The sequence below is a fragment of the Vipera berus genome, assembly GCF_964194415.1.
Source record: "Vipera berus genome assembly, chromosome: 11".
NCBI classification, from domain to species: domain Eukaryota; kingdom Metazoa; phylum Chordata; class Lepidosauria; order Squamata; family Viperidae; genus Vipera; species Vipera berus.
The window spans coordinates 13,765,943-13,793,212 of record NC_138214.1 but is presented as its reverse complement, the minus strand read 5'-3'; the positions used below and the strand labels follow the sequence as shown (position 1 = coordinate 13,793,212).

The 27,270-nt window shown below is 45.4% G+C and overlaps 2 protein-coding genes across 2 annotated transcripts; one reads left to right on the top strand and one right to left on the bottom strand.

The window, feature by feature from the left end:
- The first annotated feature begins 1,372 nt into the window (after positions 1 to 1,372).
- On the top strand, positions 1,373 to 10,499 carry VBP1 (VHL binding protein 1). Its single transcript, XM_081336373.1, has 6 exons — positions 1,373 to 3,113; positions 5,888 to 6,012; positions 7,277 to 7,343; positions 7,715 to 7,813; positions 8,679 to 8,817; positions 9,912 to 10,499. The coding sequence occupies exons 1-6, from the start codon at positions 3,009 to 3,011 to the stop codon at positions 9,980 to 9,982; spliced, it is 606 nt and encodes a 201-aa protein (XP_081192499.1). The 5' UTR covers positions 1,373 to 3,008; the 3' UTR covers positions 9,983 to 10,499.
- A 6,544-nt stretch (positions 10,500 to 17,043) lies between these two features.
- RAB39B (RAB39B, member RAS oncogene family) lies at positions 17,044 to 24,890 on the bottom strand (the record flags this gene model as incomplete). The annotated part of the gene is made up of 2 exons (XM_081336415.1): positions 17,044 to 17,644; positions 24,676 to 24,890. The coding sequence occupies 2 exons, from the start codon at positions 24,888 to 24,890 to the stop codon at positions 17,218 to 17,220; spliced, it is 642 nt and encodes a 213-aa protein (XP_081192541.1). The 3' UTR covers positions 17,044 to 17,217.
- Between the last annotated feature and the right edge of the window lie 2,380 nt (positions 24,891 to 27,270).

Below are 27,270 nucleotides of genomic sequence, written 5' to 3'. Positions count from 1 at the left end.
TTTTGGCTCTGTTTTGTATTCAATCAATTTGATAATTTTTAATTTTGCTCAATTGAAACATTTATTTATTTATTATTTATTTATTTATTTATGTTTGGGACTTAGCTAGTCAGCTACTACGTAAGTCTCTACAGTGCTATTGAAGAGGAAAGTTTTTTTTCACACACAAAAAACCCCCAAAAAACCCTGCCTTTCCTTAGAAGATTCAATCATGTTAATCTAATATACTGTAAACCTTTAACAGAAGGAACCATGCCTAAAAATTCTCCAAAGGTCTCAGCAAAGAGCAACTAATATGGGGCTTCAACTAGTTTTCAGAAAGTAATATCTGAGCAATTCTAGCATTAGTCTTTCCTAAATTAGATAGCCTTCAGTTTGTCTCATAGTTCATCTTGTGTGATGGGAGTTGTAGTCCAACCATGGTGCCTCCTTAAGGTTACTTCAAAGGGCCTAGAAAGCAAAGCAGATTCTGCTTCTCCTTACTGCTTCATTGCATCCACATGCTTTAAGGGCTTTCTGGACTTCAGTTTTAAAATTGATCCAATATGCATCGAGTCCACAATCATTTGTCCCTAATCTTAATAGAGTTGGAAGGGACCTTGGAGGTCTTCTACTCCAGCCTTCTGCTCAAACAGGAGACCCCATACCATTCCAGACAAATGATTGTCCAGTCCCTTCTTAAAAGCCTCCAGCGTTGGAGCACCCGTAAATTCTGGAGGCAAGCTGTTCCACTGGTTAATTATTCTCACTATCAGGAAATTTCTCCTTAGTTCTAGGTTGCTTCTCTCTTTGTTCAGTTTCCATCTGTTGCTTCTTGTCCTGCCTTCTGGTGCTTTGGAAAATAGGTTGACCCTTTCAAATCAGCCTACTCCCTTCCCTCAATGCCACTGCAACCGAGTGCCTCCACCTTGCTGCTGTCGTCGTCTTTCCTTCCATCTTTCCCAGCATTTAGAAGCCTTTCTCAGAGAGCAGGGTCTTCAAAATTAGAGAATGGGAAACCATCTAATAAATATGCGAGGAAAATAGACAAAGCAGGGGTTCCCAAAGAACTAGTTATTTTAGTTCTATCCCTTTCGCCCAGGGTATGTGGACGTGTGCGCGTGTAAGGCAGCACATTTAGCGATTTGGAAACCAACACTGGGTTTGACAAGTGATAGTGCAAACTGAACAGTCATGCCTTTGGGCAGTAGAACAATTTTTTTTCCTTGAAGTTTTTTTTTGGGGGGAAGGGGTTAGTTTCACGTTTGGGACTCCCTGTGTTTTTCTTTTTTTTATTGAAAAGTTTTACAATACATTTTTGAATACAAAAAAAACCCTCCTCCCCCTCCCCTCTCCCCAACCCCCCCTCCCCCCTCCCCGACTTCCCAGAGCTGAATACAGGGTATAATAATACAAACAAGCATAATCTAAAATATGCTAACAACAATAATAAAACATTAAATTCTATCACACTTTAACTCTCCAGTCAAAATATTAATAAAATAACTACTAACTAATTATACGTCATAAAAATCCGCTACTTATTCAAATGCTAAATGATACTTTTTAGTCCCATATTTATTCTGAATATATTCAATCCATCTTCTCCATTCCACAATGTATCTCTGTTGCGATTGATCTTTCAAATACTTCCGTCAAGTTAGAAACTTTCAAAGTCCACTCTTCTATAGTCGGCAGTTCTTCCTTCTTCCATGTTTTTCTGTCTCCCACCAGAAAGTGTTTGCAATTTGTTTTTGGAAAACTTTGGCCCCTGTCCTTTGGGACTACAAAAGTTTTGGATTGCAGCAGGCATCAATGAACGAAGGGGCTGCTTAAACTCTGGGGCTCAATAAAATGAAATCGCAGCGAGGCGGAGAAGTGGAGTTCAAAGCTTGCCCGCACCTTTCGACTGCAATTGGCGTTTTTTTAAAGCTTCCTAAAATTCTTACGGATAAAGATCCCCTTCGTGTCCAGAAAAAGCAACTACACCCCACGCTGGGAAAACGCATATCTGGAGGGCAGGATGCAAAGGGGATGTCAGGTCACCAGGCATCGCCACAACACTAGAAGAAAGAAGATGGAAAAGCCTGAAGGTCAATTTTTGCAGTTACGAATCTGGAATAGGAATAGGGGGAGAGAAGAGAAGAGAAGAGAAGAGAAGAGAAGAGAAGAGAAGAGAAGAGAAGAGAAGAGAAGAGAAGAGAAGGGTGAGGTGAGAAGAGAGGAGAGGAGGGGAGGGGAGGAGAGGAGAGGAGGGGAGGGGAGGAGAGAAGAGAAGGGTGAGGTGAGGAGAGGAGAGGAGAAGAGAAGAGAAGAGAAGAGAAGAGAAAAGGGTGAGGTGAAGGAGAGGAGAAGAGAAGAGAAGGGTGAGGGGAGGGGAGGGGAGAGGAGAGGAGAAGAGAAGAGAAGAGAAGAGAAGAGAAGAGAAGAGAAGAGAATAAGAAGAGAAGAGAAGAGAATAATAGAAGAGAAGAGAATAAGAAGAGAATAATAGAAGAGAAGAGAATAATAGAAGAGAAGAGAATAAGAAGAGAAGAGAAGAGAAGAGAAGAGAATAAGAAGAGAAGATAAGATAAGAGAATAATAGAAGAGAAGAGAAGAGAAGAGAAGAGAAGAGAAGAGAAGAGAAGAGAAGAGAAGAGAAGAGAAGAGAAGAGCTCAGTGTTTTCACGGAGCTGAGATTGCGACGGAGGGATAAATTGCAACCTGCTCTTGTCCCTCCGATGCATTCCAGCCTTAACCAGCTCTGCCACTTCTCCCATAAACCAGTCCATTCTGGCTTGTTCAAGAAGCCACCATTCAAACCAAGGAGCCTTGGCATCCTGGACGGGGATGCCCCCTCCTCCAGCCACCCCTCCCTAAACAAATCCCGGGCGGGCGGCCGGGCGCCTCCTTAGCCAATAGGAGCGTTAGGACCCGCCTCGATTGTGACACCTGGTAACGCCCCCTCTGGAAGGCTTGGGCGGCAGCGCGCATGCGGGCGCGGGTGTGACGGGGCGCGCCAGCCGCGGTTGCCTTCCCTCCCCAAGATGGCGGCGGCCACCGGCGGCGAGGCGGTTGGCGACGGCCCGGGCACCGGCGACGGCGGCGGCGGCAAGAGGACTCACCTGGGCATCCCAGAGGCGGTTTTCGTCGTAAGCAAGGGGACGGGAAAAGGTTTGGCGAAGCGGGCGGGACGCGGGGGAAAAGCGGCGGCGGCGGCGTTCCAACCGCCCGCTGTCTCCTGCGCATGCGCGCTCCGTTTCTGTCAGGGACGGTTAGGGCCCGCGCGGCCGGGCGTTGTAGGTAGACTGCTTTTCTCCATGGAGGCTCCTCTCCGGCCGGGGTCGGCGAGGCTGATCGTTGCTGGTTCCTGGGGGGGAAGGGCCGAAGCGGCGGCCTTTCCCCATCGCGGTGCGGGTGGTGACTCCCACAGCTTTGTGGCTGCGGATTCTGGGCGCTGTAGTCCGTGGGAGCTGCTCAAGGGCCCCTCTTTTTTTTTATCCCATTTATATCCCGCCCTTCTCCGAAGACTCAGGGCGGCTTACAATCTAAGAAGCACAAATCAATGTGCTTAGCATGGGGAAAGATCCTGTTTCTTGGGAAAGAAGTGACAATGGGGGAATCTGCTGCCTAACTTAACGGTATACTGCCTTTGAAAGTGGAGGCTCAATTCTGTTCAAAGACCGTCTTGGGCCAGTGCCCCCCCCCCTTTCTCTCTCCTCTCTCAGCCCAACCCACCTCACAGGGTGGTTGTTCTGGGGTAAATAAGAGGGGAAGGAGTTGTAGGTATGTTTGCCACTTTATTTGTTACGCCTGTTTGCCCACCTGTCTTGCTCTGGGGCTACTCTAGGCAGCTTGAATTACTTGTAAACCATAATCAGTGGCAGGATATAAATAAAATAAATAAACCGTTTCCTATAGAGGAGCTAGCTCAAGTTTTGCTTCTATAGATCCAGGGCATCCACTGCACCAGGCATCTGGCTGGTCTCTGTCCTGGCTTTGCTATCCTTGGGGGAGCATCCCCAGCAGGTAATGGTGGAAATGAGTGGGGGGAGCTTAGTTTTCCTGCATGGCTTTGGTACCCCCTGTAGTATAGAGGTGAGACTTGAAAGTGGTGTGGTCTTAAAAGGGATTTGTGGAAGTTTATGGAGGGTGAGGTGGTCAAGAGCCAGTTTGGCTTAGGAGTCAAACAAAGCAGACAGGAAAGCAAGAGTCAGTGACTTCTAGTCTTCCCTTAGGTGTGAATGCTAGTTGGCCAATCATCAGGAGACTCTTGAGTTCTAGTCTTGCCATAGGCATGAAAGCCAACTGGGCACCTCTTGGCCAATCATCAGGAGACTGCGAGTTCTAGTCTTGCCGTAGGCATGAAAGCCAACTGGGCACCTCTTGGCCAATCACCAGGAGACTATGATTTCTAGACCTGCCGTAGGCATGAAAGCTAATTGGGTACCCCTTGGCCAATCATCAGGAGACTCTGAGTTCTAGTCTTGCCTTAGGCATGAAAGCTAGTTGGGTACCTCTTGGCCAATCACCAGGAGACTATGATTTCTAGACCTGCCGTAGGCATGAAAGCTAGTTAGGTACCTCTTGGCCAGTCACCAGGAGACTATGATTTCTAGACCTGCCGTAGGCATGAAAGCTAATTGGGTACCCCTTGGCCAATCATCAGGAGACTCTGAGTTCTGGTCTTGCCTTAGGCATGAAAAATAGTTGGGTACCCCTTGGCCAATCATCAGGTGACTGCGAGGTCTAGTCTTGTCTTTGGCACTAAACCAGCTAAGTGACTTTGGACCACTCATTTTCCCTCATCTCCAAATCACTTTCCAAAAATGTTGCCCCAAAGAGCCCCTGCAGGAACTCATCTAGGCAGTCGCCCAGAGTAAGTCTGGCTTAAAGGCAAAGACAGCCAGTTTGGCACTGGGGTTGAAGCCACCGGACTAGGAACTGATAGACTGAGTTACAGTCCTGCCTATGACATGAAGACAATTGGAGGACCTTGGGGCAATCTCCCTCTCATAGTAGTGTGACGAGTAAGGACAAACCACTTCCAGGAGGGAGCAGCTGGGTTTCATGGCTAGACATCAGGAGTCCTATCCAACCTTAGAAGCAAAGCTAACCAGTTAACTTTGGTCTCAAGTCATTCTCAACCCAAGAAGAAGGCAAGGCGGGACTCATCCAGGTAGCTACCAGAAGTCAAGACGGGTTCAAAGGCACAAAAAACAAACAAAAAATACCCCAAAAGGCAGGATTCTTGACAATGCTCGTCTTGCCAGATACTGAAGGAGCCAAGCTGAATGAACCTATTGTATTCCTGGTTTTAAGCTCCTGAGTGGATCTACATCACAAACCTGATTGGCAGAGCAGTTCTTGGGTCCAAGAATTTTTCTCTTTTAATATAGAAAGTGCTTTCTTGGTTGTAGCATACTCATCTGCCATCTTTTCTAGAATGTCAATTGCAGGGTCTTTTCCATTGACTGCTTAGCATATTTTATAATTTCCCAACCAATTTTGTAACAAAAAAAGAGTAAAATCTAGGCTGTTACACTGTTGTTATGCTGTAATGCTCTTGGTTTGGACCAGTCTGCTAAGACATGAAATTTTCTGAAAGAAGCATATTGTGTAGTTGCCTAGGAAAGAGCACGAATGGGTCTATACATTTTCTAGGAGTTCAGTTTAGCGCTTTACTTTTGTGTCTTCACCACCAGCGTTTGTTTCCCTCTCAGCTAACCAGACCGACTAAGTGGACCAGTAGGTGGAAATGATTTTGAGGAGCAAACCCAAGAGCATTTCAGTGGTGGGCCAATTGTCCAGTTTGGCCAATCCTTCTTGCCAGGATGTGAAAAAAGCAGACAAAACAAGATATTGGCTCATCAGCCCTGATCTCGTGTTTTTGGAATTAACAATATATGTGTATTCTTACTTTAAGGAAGATGTAGATTCTTTCATGAAACAGCCAGGAAATGAAACCGCAGATGTAGTGCTCAAGAAGCTGGACGAACAATATCAAAAATACAAATTTATGGAGCTTAACCTTGCCCAGAAGAAAAGAAGGTGGGTTATGTTTACAATATTCTATTGCAAAGGCTGTTCTAAAATTTGGGCCCATCTCTGCCAAGCATAAGGGATGCGGTGGCTCAGTGGGTTAGGACGCTGAGCTTGTCGATGAGAAGGTCGGCAGTTTGGCGGGTCGAATCCCGAGTGCCGCGTAGCAGAGTGAGCGCCTGTTACTCGTCCCAGCTTCTGCCAACCTAGCAGTTCGAAAGCACATAAAAATGCAAGTAGAAAAATAGGAACCACTACGGTGGGAAGGTAACAGCGTTCCGTGCGCCTTTGGCGTCTAGTCATGCCTGCCACATGACCACGGAGACGTCCTCGGACAAACGCTGGCTCTTCGGCTTTGAAACGGAGATGAGCACCGGCCCGTAGAGTCGGAAACGACTAGCACGCGTGTGCGGGGGAACCTTTACCTTTTTACTGCCAAACATAAATGTGGTATGAATTATTTTGTTAAATATATATGAAAAGTAACAAATTAATTTACACCACATTTATACATATTTACAACTAGCTTTGTGGTTCCTGGTTTTCAAATATTCATAACTGCACGTATATATGTCGTATGTTCTGAAATACATTTGAGGCTATAGAAAGAAATTGCATGAAATATAGTAAAACAATTATTCTGCCACAAGTAGAGCTTTTGATGCTCATTCCCCATCCAGTAATGGGGAACACTGAGTGTTATTTTTTTTAAAAAAATGCTGTATCAGCTCAGAGGTGGATAAACTGGCAGTAGGTTCTGGTTCCTACATTTATATCTGAAGGGAACGCTTTTCTTATTAGGTGTGATGAGGGGTTGCCATGCGTGGTCACAATGGTGTGTGCAAGTAACTTATTTGTGACTCAGCTATTTTCTTCCTGAGAGAAAGCTTAACATCCACCGTCTCACTTATTGCCACCCCAACTGGCTGGACTGTCCGGGAAATCAATTCCACAGAAGGCTAAAACTACTTTTATTAAGATTGGTTCTAAAGACACAGTCTTGCAAGTCTGATTGTGCTGTACTTCCACCCCCTTCTTGTACTCCAGTGAATCAGGGATGATGTGTCTATCTGAGCCACTTCTGAATGTTATCTCATCTTTCAGAGCGTAAAAAATGCTTCACCTCTTTTGCCTAAGTAACAGTTCCTGTATATTTCTGTCAAGGTCACCTTCCTTACTTTCTACACTTAATACAAATCAAAACGTTGGGCTTTATTTTGTTTTTCAAAAGAAAGAATGACAAAAATCATATTTTCCATATGTTATTTTACAGGTTAAAAAGTCAAATTCCTGAAATTAAACAGACACTAGAGATCTTAAAACACATGCAAAAGAAAAAGGTAAGTATAGGCAGTCCTTGACTTACAACGTCATATGGGCCCAGAATTTCCGTTGGTAAGCAAGGGGATTTTTAAGTGCCCAATTTTACAGCTAACCCTAACCACTTTTGAGTCATATAATTTATCTGAGCGAATTCATTTTGGAATATAGTATCATTTTCCATGTCCAATCAAAAAATGAAATAATTCATTAGCTTTAAGCAATATGTGTATTCCTAGGCAAATTGAGTGAAATATCTTGTATACATCACTACGTCATTACTTATAAAAGAAGAGGTTAGCTTTAGGTCTTAAGTATTTTCATCATGATAGAAAATTAAAAGTACTCTGTAGAGCTTTGCTTTGATTATGTTGATCGATTCTTTCCAAAGGAATCTACAGATCTGATGGAAACCAGATTCTTGTTGGCAGATAATGTCTACTGTAAAGCATCAGTTCCTCCTACAGATAAAGTTTGTCTCTGGTTAGGGGTAAGTAATTAGGAGAAAGTTAAGTACCCCTTCCGATGCTGAATATATTGTATTTCTAAATATGGTTGTAACATGTTGGGAATTTTCTAGTAAAAATTTAATGTGACTCATTTGCTTACTTGGCAGGACTTTTAAGGCAGGACTTTTGAAATCACAAGTATACCTAAGTACTTTTACGGGAGCCCAGTGATTTTAACAAACTTATTTTAGATCAGGGGTGTCAAACTTGCAATGTCACGTGACATGTCACGACGTATTGCGGCTTTTTTGACATTGCCGGCAATGGGGTGGGCGCGGTTTTGCTATGATGCATCCGGCCCACGGGCCGGCAGTTTGACACCCCTGTTTTAGACGCTGACACCAAACTTTGAAGTCTAAGAGTAAACTACGAAACTCTTTCTTTCTATTATTTTCTATTTATTATATCTTATATGGCAGACTATAATGTAATGTAACTTTCTTCCATGGCTTCCTTGTAAAACATAGTTTGCCAGCTTAGAAATATTTGTTAAACAGAGAATTATATCCTGCGACAAAGTATGAGTCAAGAATTAAAGTTGCTGGTCAGTAACGTGATTCTGATCTTCCATGGCATACTTCAGAGATCATCTGGGTCCATTATATTTGCAATTTTCAAGCTTTAGTAATCTATTAGGTGCCAGATTTATGGTTCCTCGGGCATTTGGTGCATCACTGCTGTGGTATGAAGTTCAACACAAGAAAAGGGAGAGGAACACGCAAGCTCAAGAGTTCACCATCCTTAGTCCCAATTACATGCCTCTACTTAATGCCGAGAGCTAATATGAATGGCAAAAGCTTCAACTCTACCTTGATATTTTTTTTTTCATTTAAATGCTGCCCTTAGGCCAATGTTATGCTGGAATATGACATTGACGAAGCCCAGGCACTGCTAGAAAAAAATCTTAGCACAGCTACAAAAAACCTTGAGTCCCTAGAAGAAGATTTGGATTTCCTTAGAGATCAATTTACAACTACAGAAGTCAGTATCCTTTTTGAGGTTGAAATGTTAGGTTGTTCGTTGCATTTGCTCTCAAGCTACTTCAAGAAAGCACTGGGTGTCAAGGAATTGCAGTTCCAAAAGTTGTATTTCTATTGCGTATTTCAGCCAAAATGGACTCTCGGAGCCAGGTACCGTCAAATCCATTTAACGGCGGTGGATGCGTAACCAATGGAGTGTCTGTAAAAATATATCCCTATTTTGATCATTGATAACATAGCTCTTTTTTCTTGCATAAATGTAAGCCTTTAGGTTAGTATTTTATATTTTTTTGATGACGTGCAGATTCAACCTGGACTTCAAGCTCTTACCTCTACAGGAAAAGCAAATGGGTCCTCCATGTGCTTAGTTAAAAATATTGCTTATTTTAAGGCTCCCTTTCAGGAAAAATTCCAAACACTCATTTATAGAATCTTTTCTGAACCAGGTATGGAAAATTGCTGAGTGGACCGATTTGCATCTCTGCCTATCTCTATGCTCTTTCCTGAATTGTTGCTATTTTCTCACCGGGCTGCTTGTTAAAAGAATAAGGGATTCCCTCACCTAATGAATTGGAGCCTGGAGTAATCGTTTCTCTCCCCCCCCCCCCATTATAAGCTGTTACTTAAGCATCATGTGGGAAGAATTTCACCCCATGTCTATCTTTAGTAGATGGTGAGGCAATTGATCCTCTAAACAAATATCAGCAGACAGATTTCTCAATACTACAGACTAATGAACTATCTGGTTATCAATATTCTATTCTCTCAGTTGAGAGCAATTTTACTCAAATGAGCATTGCTGCTTCGCCAAACAAGCAGGTGATCTGGGATGTACTAAAAGGGGAACTTCACAGGGGTAGTGAGAAAGCCTGCATGAAATTTGTTATCAGCATTCCTTGGCCTATCGGTGTTGGCTGTGGAATTATGGGAGTTTCAAATGGCATTGGCTTGGGAAAATCAGCTTTCCTGCTTCCTAAGCACCATTGGAGAGCTCTTTATAGTCACAAATAAATCTGCCTTGGTGTCAGCGAAGCAGTAGGGAAATGCAAGGCAACTGCGTCTGCTTTCGATACATACCTTCCTTAATCTCTGTCTGCAGATATGGCCAGAGTTTATAATTGGGACGTAAAGCGAAGAAACAAGGATGAGCCTGCTAAGAACGCGGCATAGTTCTGCTAGTTTTAAATACCGTTTTGGTTTTTTTCTTCTTATTTTTAAACTACCATTCGGTTCAGCCTTTGATGGACTGTGTTTAATCTGTTTGGTTGTTGACATCTTTGTTTGTTTTTTTACTTTTTAAAACGGGCAAATCTTATTTGATCCCATGCATGCTTCATGCTATTGGCTTGTTGGAAAAGGAGCCACAACAGTATGTAGTGAAGAAGCCCCTCATCAATCTGGGGTTTGAGTCAAGGGCATTAAAAGGTCACTTTGCAAGGCACAGACAGAATGCTTAGGATTTATTCAAGAGGTCCACAGAATATATCTTGGGGACAAACATACAGCTGTTGTGTGACAGAGTGTCAGGGAATTCAATACATTGTGGTGCTTTGGGCAAATGACCCCTATAATCTCGCCCTCCAGACGTTCTCTGTTTAATTCTGTTCCGAAGAATGGCTCATCTTGGTACTTCAAAAGAACACAATTGGCTTTGGAAAGGTTAAATAATAAAACACTGACTTCTGTTTGTGGTCTTAGTTGGTTCTGTGTATACGTAAATATCAATTCCTCCCGTTTTTCCCAGTGGGCAGTCAAGAGTTTCTAATATTTTGCTCCATTTTACTGGCATGCTGGCCATTCCTCTCGTTTGGTCCAGATGTCTCAACACTTGGAAGATACTAGCTACAACCTTTGGAACATGAAACTGGTGTCTTGCAGCTCAGCTGTGTTTTCAGGTTGAATGTTATTCCCATGTTGCTTATTAAGGAAGCCTTGCGAAAATGTTACCTTGTCACCTTTGCTTTGAAGCACGCCTGATGGCCAAATGAGCAGTATAACTAACTGCTCAGATTTTACCTCACCGTGCAGTGCAAATGTTAACTGGCTTCTAGTTTCATTTAATAAACAATATCTGTAAATTTTTGTACTATTATTTCATTCTATCAAAACAAGTGAAACTGAAAATGTGCTAACATTTCTAAAACGGTTGTTTAAATAGTGAAGAAAGAAACAGAACAAAACAGGAGCATTAGGCACGTACAGTGCCTTGAGCTGAGAAAAAAAGTCAGGATAAGTAAATGAAGACTATACAGATATGTTCAGGAATGGAGCCTCAAGCTGTCATCATCTTAGGATTCCAAAGTGTATTTGTGTTTTACCAAAAACAAAAAAAAAGATATTTTGCTCAGTTCAGTTGCAGCAGGAACAAAAGAAACAATCCTTCCGATTATGAAAAACTCAGATATTAACATGCTTATATGGCCAAAAATCTATTTTGTTGAATAAACCTGCAACTTTCCAGTTATTTTATTATTTTTTTAAAAAATCCAAAGATTTCTTTGCAGCACTAGAAAAAAGTAAACATATAATTTGATTTGGATTATCAACACTTACTTAAAAACAGTATTTATTACTATTAAAAATAACTGTATAATACTTTAGAAACATTTAAAATCAATAATGGCTTTTTATAAGGTCAACCAAAAAGGCTAGTCCTTGAAGAACTAATAGGTTCTGGCCAAAATGCCATCTGATCAGTCTCTGTGATCTGAGCCTAACAACTGGTTGCATTTCCCTCGGAGCCCCAGTCGAGAGTTACTCCAAGCCAACTAAAAGAATGTCTTCTTCCTTGGACTGCCAAAATGTCCATGAAATGTTCAGGGGCAGAGTTCAGCAAAGGTTACTGGCTTTGGAATAGGAAAGATCTTCACTTGACACTGGAATTGTAGAATGTCAGAAAGGGGCTGCTTATCTGCAAAGCAAACCCTTTGAACGTATGCATTCCAGTGAAGTTGTAACTATACACGATATCAATAAGCCAATATTGCAAAGGGTTACCTTGTCTGTCATCCGATTGGACTGCTGTGCTATTTATGTCACTTAGAATCTTTTCATCCTTGTTGTGCTTAACAACAGACACTTTAAAATATTTCAAATGAAGGCACATGCCTACAAGTAAAAATGAACAAAAAATACTGATTCCATGGCAAACAGTGGGTCTGTTTATTTTTAACCTAATCTGCGGGGGAAGGAGGGAAGATCCCACCACAGTTCATGTATACACGAGTTACTTGAGGGTTCATGAAAAATGGCAGAAAATAAAAAGTAATCTTTACACATATTGCATGTCACATATTCACATTAACTGCTTTGCTAAACATGAGCATAATTTTCATTCACACACAGCTAAGTACAACATATTGCATCACATTTCATTACAGTGCATATAACAGAAAGCTAGTAAAAATGTACAGTATATTTATATATCTGGAGGGTCTGGATTTTTCTTGGAAGTCCAGCATGCAGAACGTGAAACCAATAAACTCGGCTTGTTCCTAGTTTTGCTGGATTTTGCCAGATAGCATTAGAAAGAAAACATGGCTTCCTACTAACTCATTAGCCCTTTCTCTTGCACTAGTCCACAGGTCTGCAACCCGCGGCTCCGGAGCCGCATGCGGCTCTTTCAGCCGTCTCCGGCTCCCAGTCCTCTGCCATGTGCAGTCCAAAAAAAAAAAAAGTGGGACTAAAAAAGTTCAATCAATTCAAATATGCAGGGTAGGTGCATATCTCGCCTTGGCTCCACTCTTTAGTCAAACCCTGTTCTGCGCATGTGCGCATGTATGCGCATGCGCACACATTTTTTGCAGCTCCCAGTTTTTCCTTTTGTGAGGGGACCGGTTCCGAGTGGCTCTTTCACTGTTTCAGGTTGCTGACCCCTGCACTAGTCAGAAAGCCAAAATCAGTTCAGAAAATCAGGTTTACAAAAGCAAGCCCCTTCCATATTTTTTTTAAAAAAGACAGGAATCTTTTTTTTTCCTGCCCCACTCTTGGTACACTGCTAATTGTGTACAGAGGTTAAAATGTAAATCATTAGAAAAAGACTTAGGTCATGGCTTTTTATCAGGATTATTAAGACTTTCCTTTTCATTTAAATATATTTTATATGTGTCTTTTTGTCATCCTAATACATGATAGTACAAATCAAAGATGTTTATTCTTAATTTAAGTCAGTATTAACCCAGAGATATAGGAAAGAACCCCACTCAGAAGGCATTTTCTGCTATGCTAGTTCATAGATCTTGATTTAGCTTGGTGCTGGATCCAGGCTTTTTAAAAATGAGAGTAAGAAAAATGTAATTTCTTATCACTTAAATAATCTTAGCACATGGCTCCATAAAGGCTGATTTAGGAGATGTTCTTGATTTTGGACTTCAGATTAGACTTACTTGGATTTGCACGTATTAAATTTTACCTTAACATCAGTCAGTGCCATTGGCTGTACTAACTAAGTACTAAACAAGTTTAAAACTACCGAAGATTAGGATGCTGTAAGAGCACCACTGAACTGGGCATGAATGCATCCTCAAATCCAGAGGAAGTGAGTTGTGTCACTTAGATGAATATAACAGAATAATAGAGTTGAAAGGGACCTTGGAGGCTTTCTAGTCCAACCCCCTTCTTAAGGGGGAAACCCTATACAATTTCAGACAAATGGTTGTCCAATCTCTTCTTAAAAACCTGTACTGTTGGAGCACCCACAATTTATGGAGGCAAGCAGTTCCACTGATTAGTTGTTCTCATTGTCAGGAAGTTTCTCCTTAGTTCTAGGTTGCTTCTCTCCTTGATGAGTTTCCATCCGTTGCTCTTTGTCCTGCCTTCAGGGGCTTTGGAGAATAGCTTGACTCCCTCTTCTTTGTGGCAGCCCCTGAGATACTGGAAGACTGCTATCACGTCCCCCCCTAGTCCCTCTCCTCATTAAACTACACATACCCAATTCCAGCAACCGTTCCTTATATGTTTTAGCCTCCAGTGCCCTAATCATCTTTGTGGCTCTTCTCTATGTTTATCTCCCATTAATGCACATGGTTCTGTAACAGCCTAATTTTTAATCTATGTGTGCACATTTGCACAATGTACATGTATATGAAATATTCTACAGGGAATTGAACAGCACATGGAATAGCATACTGTATAAGGCTGATGTGTATAAAATCAATTCTGAATTATTTTGCTTTAATGGATCAATTATTCCAAGTCCAGGTGAAATCTACAAGCAACTGTAACTTAAGATACTTAAGCATATCTTTCAACACTTGATAAACAGGCATTTAAAAAGTAGTTTAAATATTGCCTTAATTTGATCACAGAAATAATTTGAAGTCACTGGTGAATCATGCAGAAACAGAAAACTATAGCAAAAGCTCAGAATGAAACCAAAGGTTCCAACAAGTGTACTGACACTCTTCGAAAGTATTACATGGATCTATCATCACTTCCTCCCACCCTTTATTCTCCTATCTGGGAAAAAAGCTAGTTTTTAAAGGAGTTCCAACATTTCATCAGCTGGATCGAGTGATTCTAAAAATCAATTTGATTAATTGACTTAAACCGCTAACACCCCCTCCCTTCCTGTGGAAATAGACCTATTTTTTTTAAAAAAAAAGCATATTTAATGCAAGCACATACCAGATCATAAGCAGCAATCCTTTATGCGAGAAGCTGGAATTTTTCTACAATAGTAATGTCCGTTTGTCACACCCACGCAGATACTATCTAAAAAGAACCCAACCTCTTTGTGTCATAGAAATGTTCCCTCTGCCCCCCATTATTCAGCAGAAATTCAGATGATTGACTAAAACGTCTTTTAATTAGTTAACAGGCAGAAGAGTTTGCCTTTCTGTCTTTACTCCGTATAGAAAGCTACAATTTGAGGCAGAGCATGCAAAATATAACCAATCCTACAATCTTATTTTACTTCTGGGTTCAACGCTTTGCAAGATTCTTGAAATTAGTCTAGATCTGACTTACCGATTTTTTAAAAAAATGTCTTCAGCATACGTGGGCTTCATCCCTTATTCAAACTATTGTATCACTATAAAAAATGTTTCCCGATGTCCTTAGCAAACGGGATGAATGTTTTTACTTGTGACTTCTGCAGCTTGCAATCTGAGCCAGGCGCAATCTATTTGTATCTGAGCCTTTTTTTTTGGGGGGGGGGGAAATCACAAAATTATTACTGTCAACCCCAGAAAGAAAAGTAAACTCCCTGAATGCATGTAGGTCATTAAAAACGGTATATAGCCCTTTTCTGCCTCAAAGCAAACTTTCCTGAAAAGAAACCAAGCCTCTAATTAACATTGTTTCCTTTAACATTGGCTTCTTCCTAAACATTCTTCAGAAATGTTACAAGAATGAATGCTCTCTAGGAATCCAGCCCTCCTTTCCTTCCATTCTGCATTCAGAGTCTCAGATGGCCATAAAAAAGCCTGGCTCCAGATACAAAATGATCAACAAGAAGAAAAAAAAAAGTGGAACTGCTGCTGAAAATGCAGATTCATCTTGCCTTTAAAAGCAATTTCCTATCACTCAGCATCTCCCAGATTTCTTCCTTCTGCTCACGTCTTAACTGTCTCTCTTTGACAACCAAACCAATCTTTTTTTTCCTATTATTTTATTTTGTAAACACTGATTTTCCTCTTTAAGAATTCCAGGTTGTGTCATGAGCTCCCTCACTTAACTAATCTAGCTCGCTTTCTTAACGCCTAAAACGATTGATAATATGTTCAGAAGGGAAAGAAAGGCCTTTAAAACTACAATTCTTGCAAGTTCACTGACGTGCAAAAAAAAACGATTGCTTTGCATCCCTTCTCGCTTGCCTATCTTACTATGCATCCTCTTTCTTCTCAGCTGGGACCTGCCGGAAATGCAACCTCCCAAGAGAAGGAAGCGCGGATTCCTCCTGCTTTAATCAATCTTGGCTTTTCTCCAGAAGAAAATTAGAACGTCCTTGATCAAAAATGTACACCCACCCCCTCTCTCACACACAGACACACCAGCCCCCCCCCCTCTTCCTATGACTTGCAGGAATATAACTTTCCAGGTGGCCCAAGCAACCTCCAACATTTCATTAAGGGATGTAGTGGATAAATGTACTGGAGTTAGATCAGGATGATCTAATGAGGTGATCGTGGGGTGATCAAGGTCTCGCTGTGAGACTTTGGGCCAGTTAACCACCTCATCCAACCTGCTTCGAAGGTTTGTGGTATTGGGAAAGAGAGCCCGCACAAACTTGCCGGAACTCCCTGAGAAAAGAGGTAGAATATAAATGCAACCGTGTATTTTAATAGCCGTTATTGGTAATAAGTCAATAGGGTTACCTCTTCTTGTATCATGGCAGAAATCTGAGATTCCAGTTCCTTCAGATCTTGGATGAAAGACCCAGCAAGAACTGAAAGATTTCTTCAAACTGGACGTGGTTTAAGTGATAGGGGGAGGAAACCGTGAAATACATAGGGAAGACTCACCGCTGTGTAATTCTACTTTAATTAAAGCAAATTAATTTAAAATGGAAAGGGTTGCACACCTGACTCGTAGAGCAGTTAGAAAATATTTTCCTGGGAATCCTTTCAGGATTGTGAATCAGTACTCTTAATGGTTGAAGTGTTGGGCTAGGACCGGGGACACCCAGGGTCTTTCTAGTGCCCCTCAACCATGGATTGGCTCTGAGCCAATCACCCCCAACTTTCTTCATGGGGCTGCTTTTCTGGAGAAAAATAAGAGGGAGGAGCACGGGGGCTTTTGAAGGAACGTGACTGTACATCTCAGAAAGAACCAATAAAATATTGACCCTGCCAATTCAGCTGGTGAGTTCTTCCCAGATTAATAGTGGAACCTGAACTATCAAACTCCGGGAAACTTCTGCAACATCCATATTGGAACTCCTAATAAAATAACGGTCTCTCTGGCTTCAATTTTAGTGGCTCCGCAGTGCCTTGTTTAATTTCTATTGCAGCAAGCCCTTTATTATTATTATTATTATTATTATTAGTTCAGCCATGGTGATTCTTAAAAGGTAGCAAGCATATGGTTTCTGGAGAAGCTATGATTTCTGTCTCTTTTCCTTGTTCCTTTTCGAAATACGCTTCCTAATTGTAGGCAATTTGGACTATGGCTTTAAAAAAAATAGGAAAAAAGGAGAAAAGCGGTGATCAATGAATCTATTTAAACCAAGGTACATAAAACCCATTGAGGGCAACTATCCCTACCCAGTTTTCCAGACTCCCATGGCCTTATCTCTACCACATTAACATGCATCTGGATTGATTCGTACATAATGGGGTTGTAGCCTCCTTTGGGGCTTTTGTCCTCCAGCTGTCCAAGCGCTGGTGCTTTGCCTCCCGAACCACACCACCTCCGCTTTCCCACCAAGTTTGTGGAGTAGAATGGAACCCGTTGGGGCTCCCCAGTTAGCACAGGCACCTCCTATCTGACTTCACCACTTCTTCCGAAGAATGCACTACGTTGGGGACAAAGCCGCTTTTGACCCCTTCCCAGCCCTCCTGGATGCTTATCTCCCCCCTTTTCACAAGTTCATAGATGTCTCGAGTCAGGTCAGTGAAGGCCTTCTCCACATTGATGGCATCCCGGGCCGAGGTCTCAATGTACTTCATGTCGTAGGCGAGGGCCAGTTTCTCGGCCTCGTGTCGGGTGACTTGCCGCTGCGTGTCCAGGTCACATTTGTGGCCCACTAAGACAAAGACAATCTGATAAGGCTGGACGCGGGCCTTGGTCTCCTCCAGCCACTCGTGGACATTCTGGAAGGATCTGCGGTTGGTAATGTCAAAAAGGAGCAAGCCACCAACGGAATTCCTATAGTAGGCTCGCGTGATGGATCTGGAAGAGAGCAAAGACCCAAGAAAGATCATTGGAAAGAATTAAAATGCAAGCAGCAAATCATAGCTATTTTTCGTCTTGCAGGCACCGATCAGATACGAATCAATCCCAAAGATGGTTTGCTGTATGAATATAATCCAAGCTGGATTCCTTTGGGCTTGGTGTGCAGTTCTGGCCCAGCCACTATGGCAATAAAACTATGGCTTGTGATTTAGATTATGTATAGACATCAACCGTGGCTTGTTTAACAAGCTGGCTATACAAACCCTGGCTTACTATGCTGAATGAACCCAGCCATTCCAGTTTATCAATTGCATTCATGGTTTAACATGCTGCCCAAATCCACCAGCTGATGCTCATTACCTGATTAATGCTACATTTTAAAGACTAGCATGAAGATAATTCACCAAAAATGCATTGTTGTGAAGAACAGTTCGTTTAGGGAGTGTTCAAAGTTAGCCTGTGACTTACAACCAGCTGTCACAACCGACATAGCATCTCTACAGTCACAGGATCACAATTTGGTTGCTTGGTATCAGACCTGTATTTACAATGGTTGTGTCCTGGGGTCATATGATTGCTATTTAACAACCTTCTCAGCTGGCTTTCAGCAAGCAGTCAATGGGAAATGCTGTATTTGCTTAAAGACCATATGATTCACATAACCACCAACTGCAATGGTTCACCTAACCACCATGACAAAAATGGTCATAAAACTGGGAATGATGCACTTGAACAACTGCCTTGTTTAACAACAGAAACTCTTGCTACCTGTAACTCATCCATGACAGGATTCTGTATCTAATGGGTTCACACACTGATCAACTGAACCTGATTTGCAATGTTGAACAAGATTCCTAGTTTGACATGATCCTTCTAGAGTTAAGTTAAAGAATACTGTGACTAAGGTGTTGGCTGTTGTATATGGCATTCCGCATGGGTGCATAGAACGCTTTGAATTAGCCACCCAACATAATTCACACGCATTAGGCAAAATATAGTTAACTGGCCTGATGTTCAGTGTGATACTAACATAACTGGTATTGCTTAAAGTTTTGCTAAACCATGGTTTAACAAGCCAGAATGGCTACAACAGGCTCAGCACATTATACCTTGGAATGTTGAACCCAGCTGTAACTGGATTCATACATCATAGTGAGCCATAATTTTATTCACAGTCTACGAAATAAGCCACAAATGGCTGAATCTTCAACAGGCTAAACTATAAATTAAAAAAGGTTGGACTCAAACAACTGTTAAATCAGAACCAAGAAAACCCCACATTCTGCCCTAGGGTAATGCGAATCCAGTTACCACAGTAAGGCTATGATTAGGCAGACCCAAATTCATATCCTCCATTCTGCAACAAAGCTCTCTCTGGATAACTTTGCATCAATCCCTTTCCACTCCACATTATCTTGTTGTGAATGTTAAACAAAAAAGCTTTGAATTCCTTCCTTCAAAGATTGTAACGTTAAATCCGTATTTCTTTCCTTCTCGAGTCTGCACAATTTTCTGTGCGTTCGATCCAGTATCGCAACTGTACACTTGAAAGGTTCATAGACGGTCCTTTTGCTGTGCAACAGTTCTACCACCATTCTTGGTTACGGACAAGACAGGTGACACGAAGGGTGTATAGACTGTGTTAGTATATGGCACCATGTGTTCAAAGGTTGTGTTTGTGGAGGCAAATGTGTCTGTGAACATGAATAGTTCTGTCCAAGCAACTGCTCTACAAAAGTCCATTAATGGGACTCCAAATGTCTTGCCCATCAAGGTAGTCCACCCACCCATCACCAAGCACCCTGTCGCCAATGGACTTCTTGCTGGCTGACTGGATGAAAGTGTTTCCTGACCTTCCTGCTGATGCTGGATCACATAACTCATCTCATTCAGGCTTCCTGTTCTGTAGAACAGGGGTCCCCAACCCCCAGTCCATTGACCGGCACCGGTCCGCAGCATGCCAAACAAGCAAAGCCCCATCTGCAGGATGCAGGCAGCATGCAAAACCACACCCCCTCTGGTCTACAGAAAAACCTCTCCACGAAACCGGTCCCTGGTGCCCAAAAGGTTGGGGGGGCCTCTGCTGCAGAAGACAAATAGGCTCTCAACCTTCTGTCTTGCTTGAGTTGAAGGATTTTCTTCGTACCCTCACAGGCATCTGACTTGTGCCTGGTTCATTCTGGCAGATCTGACAACCTCCTAACAATTTGTTGGAATCTTGAACTGACCAGGGGCATGAAGCACGAGTATCCAATCTTAGCCCCACTCTGTCTTAACGGAATACACAGAAACCCCTTCTCACTTCAGGATTTAGGACTGCCTTACTGGCTTCTAGGCGGGCATGTTCTTGAGAGGATGACTGACAAGTTGAAAGGGAGTGGTCATGAAAACCCTAAGAAGCCGTGACAAGTCCCAGGAGGAGAAAACAATGAATAACTGGATTGCATCAGGTAGCTCCCTTGTCTAGGACGCCGGTGCCCAGTCTTTGTAGAAGCTGTAACCTCTGCTGGAGGACAGGAAGTCTGTGAATTTCAGCCTCCTCGCTCATCCATTGAGGTGTTCTCTGGGGCCAGAATAGAACAATTAAAACCCCCCATGCCTCAAGCATCTTCATTTGTGCCCTATTTTGGGTAGCACTGGAACTGGAGGGAAAGCACAGGTCAGTTTTTCTGGTAAGTGGGCCACTAGGACGTAGAATCATAGGGCTAGAAAGAAACTTGGAGGCTCAAGGCAGGAGTTTTTATCCATCCCAATCAAATGCCTGTCCAGTCTATTCTTAAAAACCTCCAGTGATGGAGCACCCACAACCTGTTCTGTACCAGCCTGCTACCGGCCCTGCAGCAAAAGCAGGGACAACCCCTTTACAAACGGCAAGAGGCTGGAATAAAGCCTGCCAAATTTATTAACATAAAACAGAGCAAGACAAGACACCAACCATGAAACAGGAGCTATGAAACAGGAACTATCCAAGCGGTTGCCTTCAGCAAACCAGCCCTCCCACACATTCCCCTTAAATACAGTTCAGGGCGTGGCCTCTCTCTGCCTCCTTCCGAGGTGCCCCATTGCCTTCCTCTGTTTACTCCTGATTGACTGCCTCCTGCGTCGGGCGTCCTTGAACAGGGCCAGCTGTGGGTCATCTTCATCCACGCTGTCAGGCTCACACAGCTGGGTCTCCGTCGTGACCAGGTGGGAGGAGCCCGGCTGAGGGCTCTGCGGAGCCTCAAGGCCATCATCAGCAAGCTCTTCAACACCCCCCTCCTCCTCCTCTGAGTCGTCCGACCCAACTGCCGAACCCACAGGCTGACCCTGAATCACAACACAACCCAAGGAAGCAAGCTGTTCCATTGATTCATTGTTCTCGTTGTCAGGAAATTTCTTCTTCCTTCTAGGTTGAATCTCTCTCTGACAAGCTTCCACCCATGACATTGGTCACTGTTCTGTTGTCTTGAAACCGGAAGCAGCTTCTCACTTGCCCAGCGTCCACTGTTGCGAACCTCTGGACTCTGAAACGAGGACTTGACCGCTCAGCCCATCAGCTGTGGTATTCTGTCCTTCTTGGACATTCTGCTGATATAGGAATTTCTCCATCCATGCCTTTAATCAGGTGGCCTCTTTCTAAAGGGATCTGGATCCACCCTGGCCATTTGCATAATCACAACACTGCCCACCCAATCTGCTATGGAAGCACCTTCAGAACCAGCTGTGCTGTCCTCTCATCCTCCTGGTTGATAGACAGAGTGGATTCGTCCCTTATTGACCTGTTTGGGAAATTGCTCTCCATCCCATTAAGCTGGCTTCTCTCTTCATCGGATCCCTAATTGGTTCTCCGAGTAGGATTCCTTATAACTGATCGGTTGAGATAATGCTTTGTTTGGCATTATTATGTGCAGGGAGAATTTACAGGTGACGTGGTCCTGGAGTCACAGGAGGAGAAGAAACGGTCCCATAAGATTGAGCCCAGATACACAGCAATCATCCCTTGTCGTTTTATCAGCATCCTTAAAGTTGGCTTTCTTGAATGTTTCTATGGCAGTCCTTAAGACACTTGAGGTCTCTTCCTGAAGCAAGGGTAAATTTCTTTTTCTCCATCCCAGTTGTTAACGCCATGGTGCAGAATTAAGTTCACCCTGAAAATGCGCTCCAGGAGTTACTGAAGGACCCGATTGAATCTGCTTGCTCTTTTCTCCATAGAGGATGCTCTGGTAAACACATCTGGCCATCCCGACTTCTAGAATCTCCTGTAATCAATTTAATAACACTTGTGCAGAAGCTAGCTCAAGAGGGAGTGCGCTGAATCAGAACTGGGCGCATTCCACATCAAATCTGGGGATCTCAAGTGAGAAAGCCTGGCTGGAGTCTTGAGATTCAAGATGGCTCCAGTTTCCTTCGGCACCATAAACAAATGGAAAACATAACATAGAAGCTTCTTTGTCTAGGAAGAAGCTCTACCCCTGCCAGCATCTGATCTGGGACCAATTGGTTCCTTCATGTGGAGCTGGCTGTCTTTGACAATCTTTGCTTCTCTGTATTCTGCTGGCCTCTGAAACAGAAGGAAGTCTTCTGCACCTGTTCCCCTTCAGAGTTCAAGGCAAGGATCTTGTATTTTCCACTACAACTCAGTTGACCGATTCTTCAAATTACTTCTTTTTTTCCTTTTCTTTTCACAAGAAGGCCTTTGCTAGGTGGCTGGCTTTCAGTTCATTGGTGATCCATCTCCCAAGGCTTGAGTCATTCCCTCCCACCCACCCACCCCCCTGCAGCCACCATTTCAGAGTTGCAGATCAGTGTAAGCAGTCCATTGTTGTTGTTGTTAGCTGCGAAGTCGTGTCCGACCCATCGCGACCCTATGGACAACGTTCCTCCAGGCCTTCCTGTCCTCTACCATCTTCTGGAGTCCATTTAGGCTCACACCTACTGCTTCAGTAACTCCATCCAGCCACCTCATTCTCTGTCGTCCCCTTCTTCTTCTTCTCTTGCCCTCAACCTTTCCCAGCATTGGGCTCTTCTCCAGCGAGTCCTTCCTTCTCATTAGGTGGCCAAAGTATTTGAGTTTTAGCTTCAGGATCTGGCCTTCTAAAGGGCAGTCAGGATTGATCTCCTCTAGGACTGACCGGTTTGATCGCCTTGCAGTCCAAGGGACTCGCAGGAGTCTTCTCCAGCACCATAGTTCAAAGGCCTCAATTCTTTGGCGCTCGGCCTTTCTTATGTTCCAACTTTCACAGCCATACATTGCAACTGGGAAGACCATAGCCTTGACTATACGCACTTTTGTTGGCAGGGTGATGTCTCTGATTTTTAGTGTGCTGTCTAGATTTGCCATGGCTTTCCTCCCCAGGAGCAAGCATCTTTTAATTTCTTGGCTACAGTCCCCATCTGCAGTGATCTTGGAGCCCAGGAAAATAAAGTCCATTGTTACTCCGGATCATCTCTTGATGCCTTCTTAGATAGAACTTAGAAAGAACTTAGGACGTTCTGTTGGGACTTCTGGGAGAAGATGATCTTACCAAAGAAGATAGCTTCAACCCGGCTTTCCAGAACTGGTTTTGATGGATTTGCTCGAACGCTCTGCTCTGTTGATTCTATAAACATCTCTCTTTAACTCTCTCGACACTACCAATTTAGAAATCGACGTTCAATGATGCTATCAGCTATATTATAGATAATAGCAGCTATTCAACGATGTTCCTGGCTGAAAGATTCAACTTGTTTTCCAGCACAGGATCTGGAGCAGTCCTGAGTTTGGTTGGCTTCACCCACTCCTTGATTTTCTCTCTGAAGAACTATGGAAAGGTCATTCTGCTACCATTCCTAGCTCTGTGACCAAGCATATTAAGCACGATCTGTCTGGCCCACAACGACAAGGCTGTGGCATGGACTCTTAATGGAGGAATCGTGGCGCCTTCATCTCTGGGAAAATTTGGTTTTTGTGCATTTAAAAGGTAAAGGTTCCCCCACACATGCGTGCTGGTCGTTTCCAACTCTAGGGGCCGGTGCTCATCTCCGTTTCAAAGCCGAAGAGCCAGCGCTTGTCCGAGGACGTCTCCGTGGTCATGTGGCCGGCATGACTAGACGCCAAAGGCACACAGAACGCTGTTCCCTTCCCACCGTAGTGGTCCCTATTTTTCTACTTGCATTTTTACATGCTTTCGAACTGCTAGGTTGGCAGAAGCTGGGACGAGTAACAGGCGCTCACTCTGCTACGCGGCACTCGGGATTCAACCCGCCAAACTGCCGAACAAGCTCAGCGTCCTAACCCACTGAGCCACCGCGTCCCCACTTTTTTCCCCCCCATTCTTCTTCAGAATTCAGGGAAGGTCTCTCTTTTTCATTCACACAGCTTTCCTGCAAGGCCGGCAGGGCTGAGAGAATAACCCCTGGTCCTGAGTCCCCCAATGAGTTTCCAGAGCTGAGGCTGGATCTGAACCCAGTTCTAACGCACCACTTTAATCACGGCCCCCATAAAGTCCATGGTGGCTAGAAGCTGGGTTCCCAAACTGTTGACAAGCCCACCCCCACCAGACAAAGGACAGGAGCAAGCTTGTCTGGAGACCCTGCTGCCTCAAAACCTTTGGAAGGGACTATTTTGGTAACACCCCCCGCCCCGCCTTCCCCTCTCCTCCTCTTCTCCAGGTCTGAAGATCCTTCTGTGGGGGGGAGGGGGAGCAAGTAAGATCATTGCTTCCTCCCAGAGACCTGCCCTTGGAGTGGGGGGAGCTTAAATCTGACCTCCCACCCCGGTGTACTGACTCAATAACAGATGCCCTCTCTCCCGCCCGTCCCCCCCCCAGGCAAAATCCCGGGGTCTCTCCTCCTTCTGTCCGCCCCTCCCTCCAAGCAAAGGCAAAGCCTCTTTCCCCCCCCCCCGCGCCCCCTCCTCCAAGGACCGACCCGGGAGCGAGGGACACACACACACACACACACACACACACACACACACACCGAGCCCGGCTCACCTGAACCTCTCCTGGCCGGCGGAGCGAGGGACACACACACACACACACACACACACACACCCGAGCCCGTCTCACCTGAACCTCTCCTGGCCGGCGGTGTCCCAGATCTGCAGCTTGATCCTTTTGCCGGGCTCGATCTCCACCAGGCGCGAGAAGAAATCCACGCCCACGGTGGGGTCGGAGACCTGGGCGAAGCGCCCTTCGGTGAAGCGGCGGATCAGGCAGGATTTGCCCACCGTCGAGTCCCCAATGACGATCAGGCGGAACTGGTAGAGCCAAATGGCTTCCATCGTCAGCCAGGGCCGGCCAAGGAGAGAGGCCCGACGCCGCTTGCCGAGCTCCGGGATGCAGCGCCGCGACTGCTCGGGGGGCGGCCGGCGCGGAGCCCAGCAGAGGCCGAGGAAGAGGAGGAGGAGGAGGAGGAGGAGGCCGATCCTGGGCCCGATCCGGATGCTGCTGCTGCTGCTGCTGGGAGGGGAGCGCGGTCCCCGCACCGGCCTCTGGGCGGCCCTCCTGCGCCTCTGCGCCTCGGGGGCGCCTGGTTTTCCTCGCCGGGGCCGCCCCGATCGCCTCTCGCGGGGGAAGCGGCGCCGGAGCGGGCGAGCCTCGCGGGGAAGCCCGGCGAAGGCTGGAGGCACCGGCTCGGCCTCCTCCTCCTCCTCCCTTGCCCTCGAGCGAGGATGCGCTCAGCCCGGCCGGCTTCGGGGAGGCTTCCCAGGTTCAGGGCCCAGCCCTTCCCGCAAAGCGGCCCACTCGCAACCGCGCGGGAGAGGAAAGACCCCTACCCCCCCTCCCGGGCGCCCTCAGCGACGCTGCCTGGCCAGCCGGGACCCCGCGAAGGCGCCGATGACCCGCCGGGCCCGAGTCACGGGTCGCGACGCGCGTCTGAACCCGCTCCGGGGAGCGGGACGCATCCTCCGAAGGAGGCGGGCCGGCGGATGCGCTGAGCCAGGATCGCTGCCTTTCCCCCCCACACACACTTTTTGTGTGTGTGTGCGTCAAGGTCTTCGGCCCGCGACGGTGGGGGCGCCCCGATTGGGGGAGCGGGCGCGTCCCCACGACCCCTCCCGTGTCAGCTGAGCGAGTCAGCGAGGCCAGTCGGCGGCCCCCTTCCCAGCCTCCCGAGGAGATGCTCGGAAGATGGAGATGCAGGCGAGGGGATGATGGCAGCGGCGGCGGCAGCGAACCGTCTGACTCATCCCGCTGGCAGCAGCAGCAGCAGCAGCCGTACCGTATAGCCCCGAAGAGAGGCTCCTCCGCCTCTTCCCACCCTCGCTACCGAATGGTTTAGAAAAGATCTGGCACCAGAAAACAGGCTCTCTGCGGCCCCCCCTCCCGATTGCCAATTATGGCCCAAGCCGAGATAGATGTGCCCCACGGCTTTCTTTGCCACCCAAATGCCCCACCGATGCGCTTGACTCCCAGCCCTCCTTCTGGGAATGATGGGGTGGGTGGGGGGAAATCCAGCTGTTTTGGAGGGGGCCCTGATTTCAGGACGCGGTGGCTCAGTGGGTTAGGACGCCGAGCTTGTCGATCAGAAGGTCGGCAGTTTGGCGGGTCGAATCCCGAGTGCCGCGTAGCAGAGTGAGCGCCTGTTACTCGTCCCAGCTTCTGCCAACCTAGCAGTTCGGAAGCACGTAAAAATGCAAGTAGGAAAATAGGGACCACTGCGGTGGGAAGGGAACAGCGTTCCGTGCGCCTTTGGCATCTAGTCATGCCGGCCACATGACCACGGAGACGTCCTCGGACAAGCGCTGGCTCTTCGGCTTTCAAACGGAGATGAGCACCGGCCCCTAGAGTCGGAAATGACTAGCACGCATGTGCGGGGGAACCTTTACCTTTTAGTGATTTGGGGGTCAGCCTTCCCTCGTTGGGATGACTCTGGGATGGCCATTCGGGCACTTTCAAAGAGGGAAGGCCTTGACTAAAGACTCCCATCCATCCTTTTCCCCTGCTTGAGCAGCTTGAAAAACCTTGCGGTGGAATTCATTCGGTTAAAGGAGGATATCAGCTCAGGGTTGGAATGAGGGGTCTTTGGTTTTTGCTGAGCTTGGCTGCTTTCAGGCAGATGTTTCCTTACCCAGCTAGGTAACGTTATCAGTGGTACCGTAGTCATCGTTCGTTCCATTCCCATCTTTTTTTTTTTAAGTTTGCTCCAGCTCAAAGCTTCCTGCTTTGGAGCAAACTCTCATTTCTGGTCACAGGCCGTCAAATGAAGTTCTAACCTGGTCTCAACTATCTGAGCTCAGGACGGTTGTTTGTTAATCTTGGGTTAGGATGACCTGAATAGCAGAAGCTGCCTTCTTCCCCCCCCTCCCCTCCAGCCAATTAGCTGGTGGATCCATTTCGTACAGGACCATAGACAGCAACTGACGGATTCTGGGCTGGTGGTGAATAAGCCGTTTCCCCTTGCTGGACAGGTTGAAGTTGAACGTAGGACCTTCTAAATTCTCTGCCACAGATCTCGAACCCTACTCAGCCATAAAAAGCTATTTTTGGTTCTCTCTCTTGTGTGTGTGTCTGCATTTTCAAGTCAGTGTTGATACTTCCTGGACAAGTCCCTGCCGTTTTCTTGGCAAGATTCCAGAAGTGGCTTGCCATTGCTTTCTTCCTAGGGCTGAGGGACTGACTGGCCCAAAGTCGCCCAACTGGCTTTGTGCCTAAGGCGAG

Coding starts and splice junctions, on each gene's coding strand:
- VBP1 (XM_081336373.1), top strand. CDS start 3,009: ATGGCGGCGGCCACCGGCGGCGAGGCGGTTGGCGACGGCCCGGGCACC. Junction 6,013..7,276: donor CTTGCCCAGAAGAAAAGAAG/GTGGGTTATGTT, acceptor GTTATTTTACAG/GTTAAAAAGTCAAATTCCTG. Junction 7,814..8,678: donor AAGTTTGTCTCTGGTTAGGG/GTAAGTAATTAG, acceptor TGCTGCCCTTAG/GCCAATGTTATGCTGGAATA.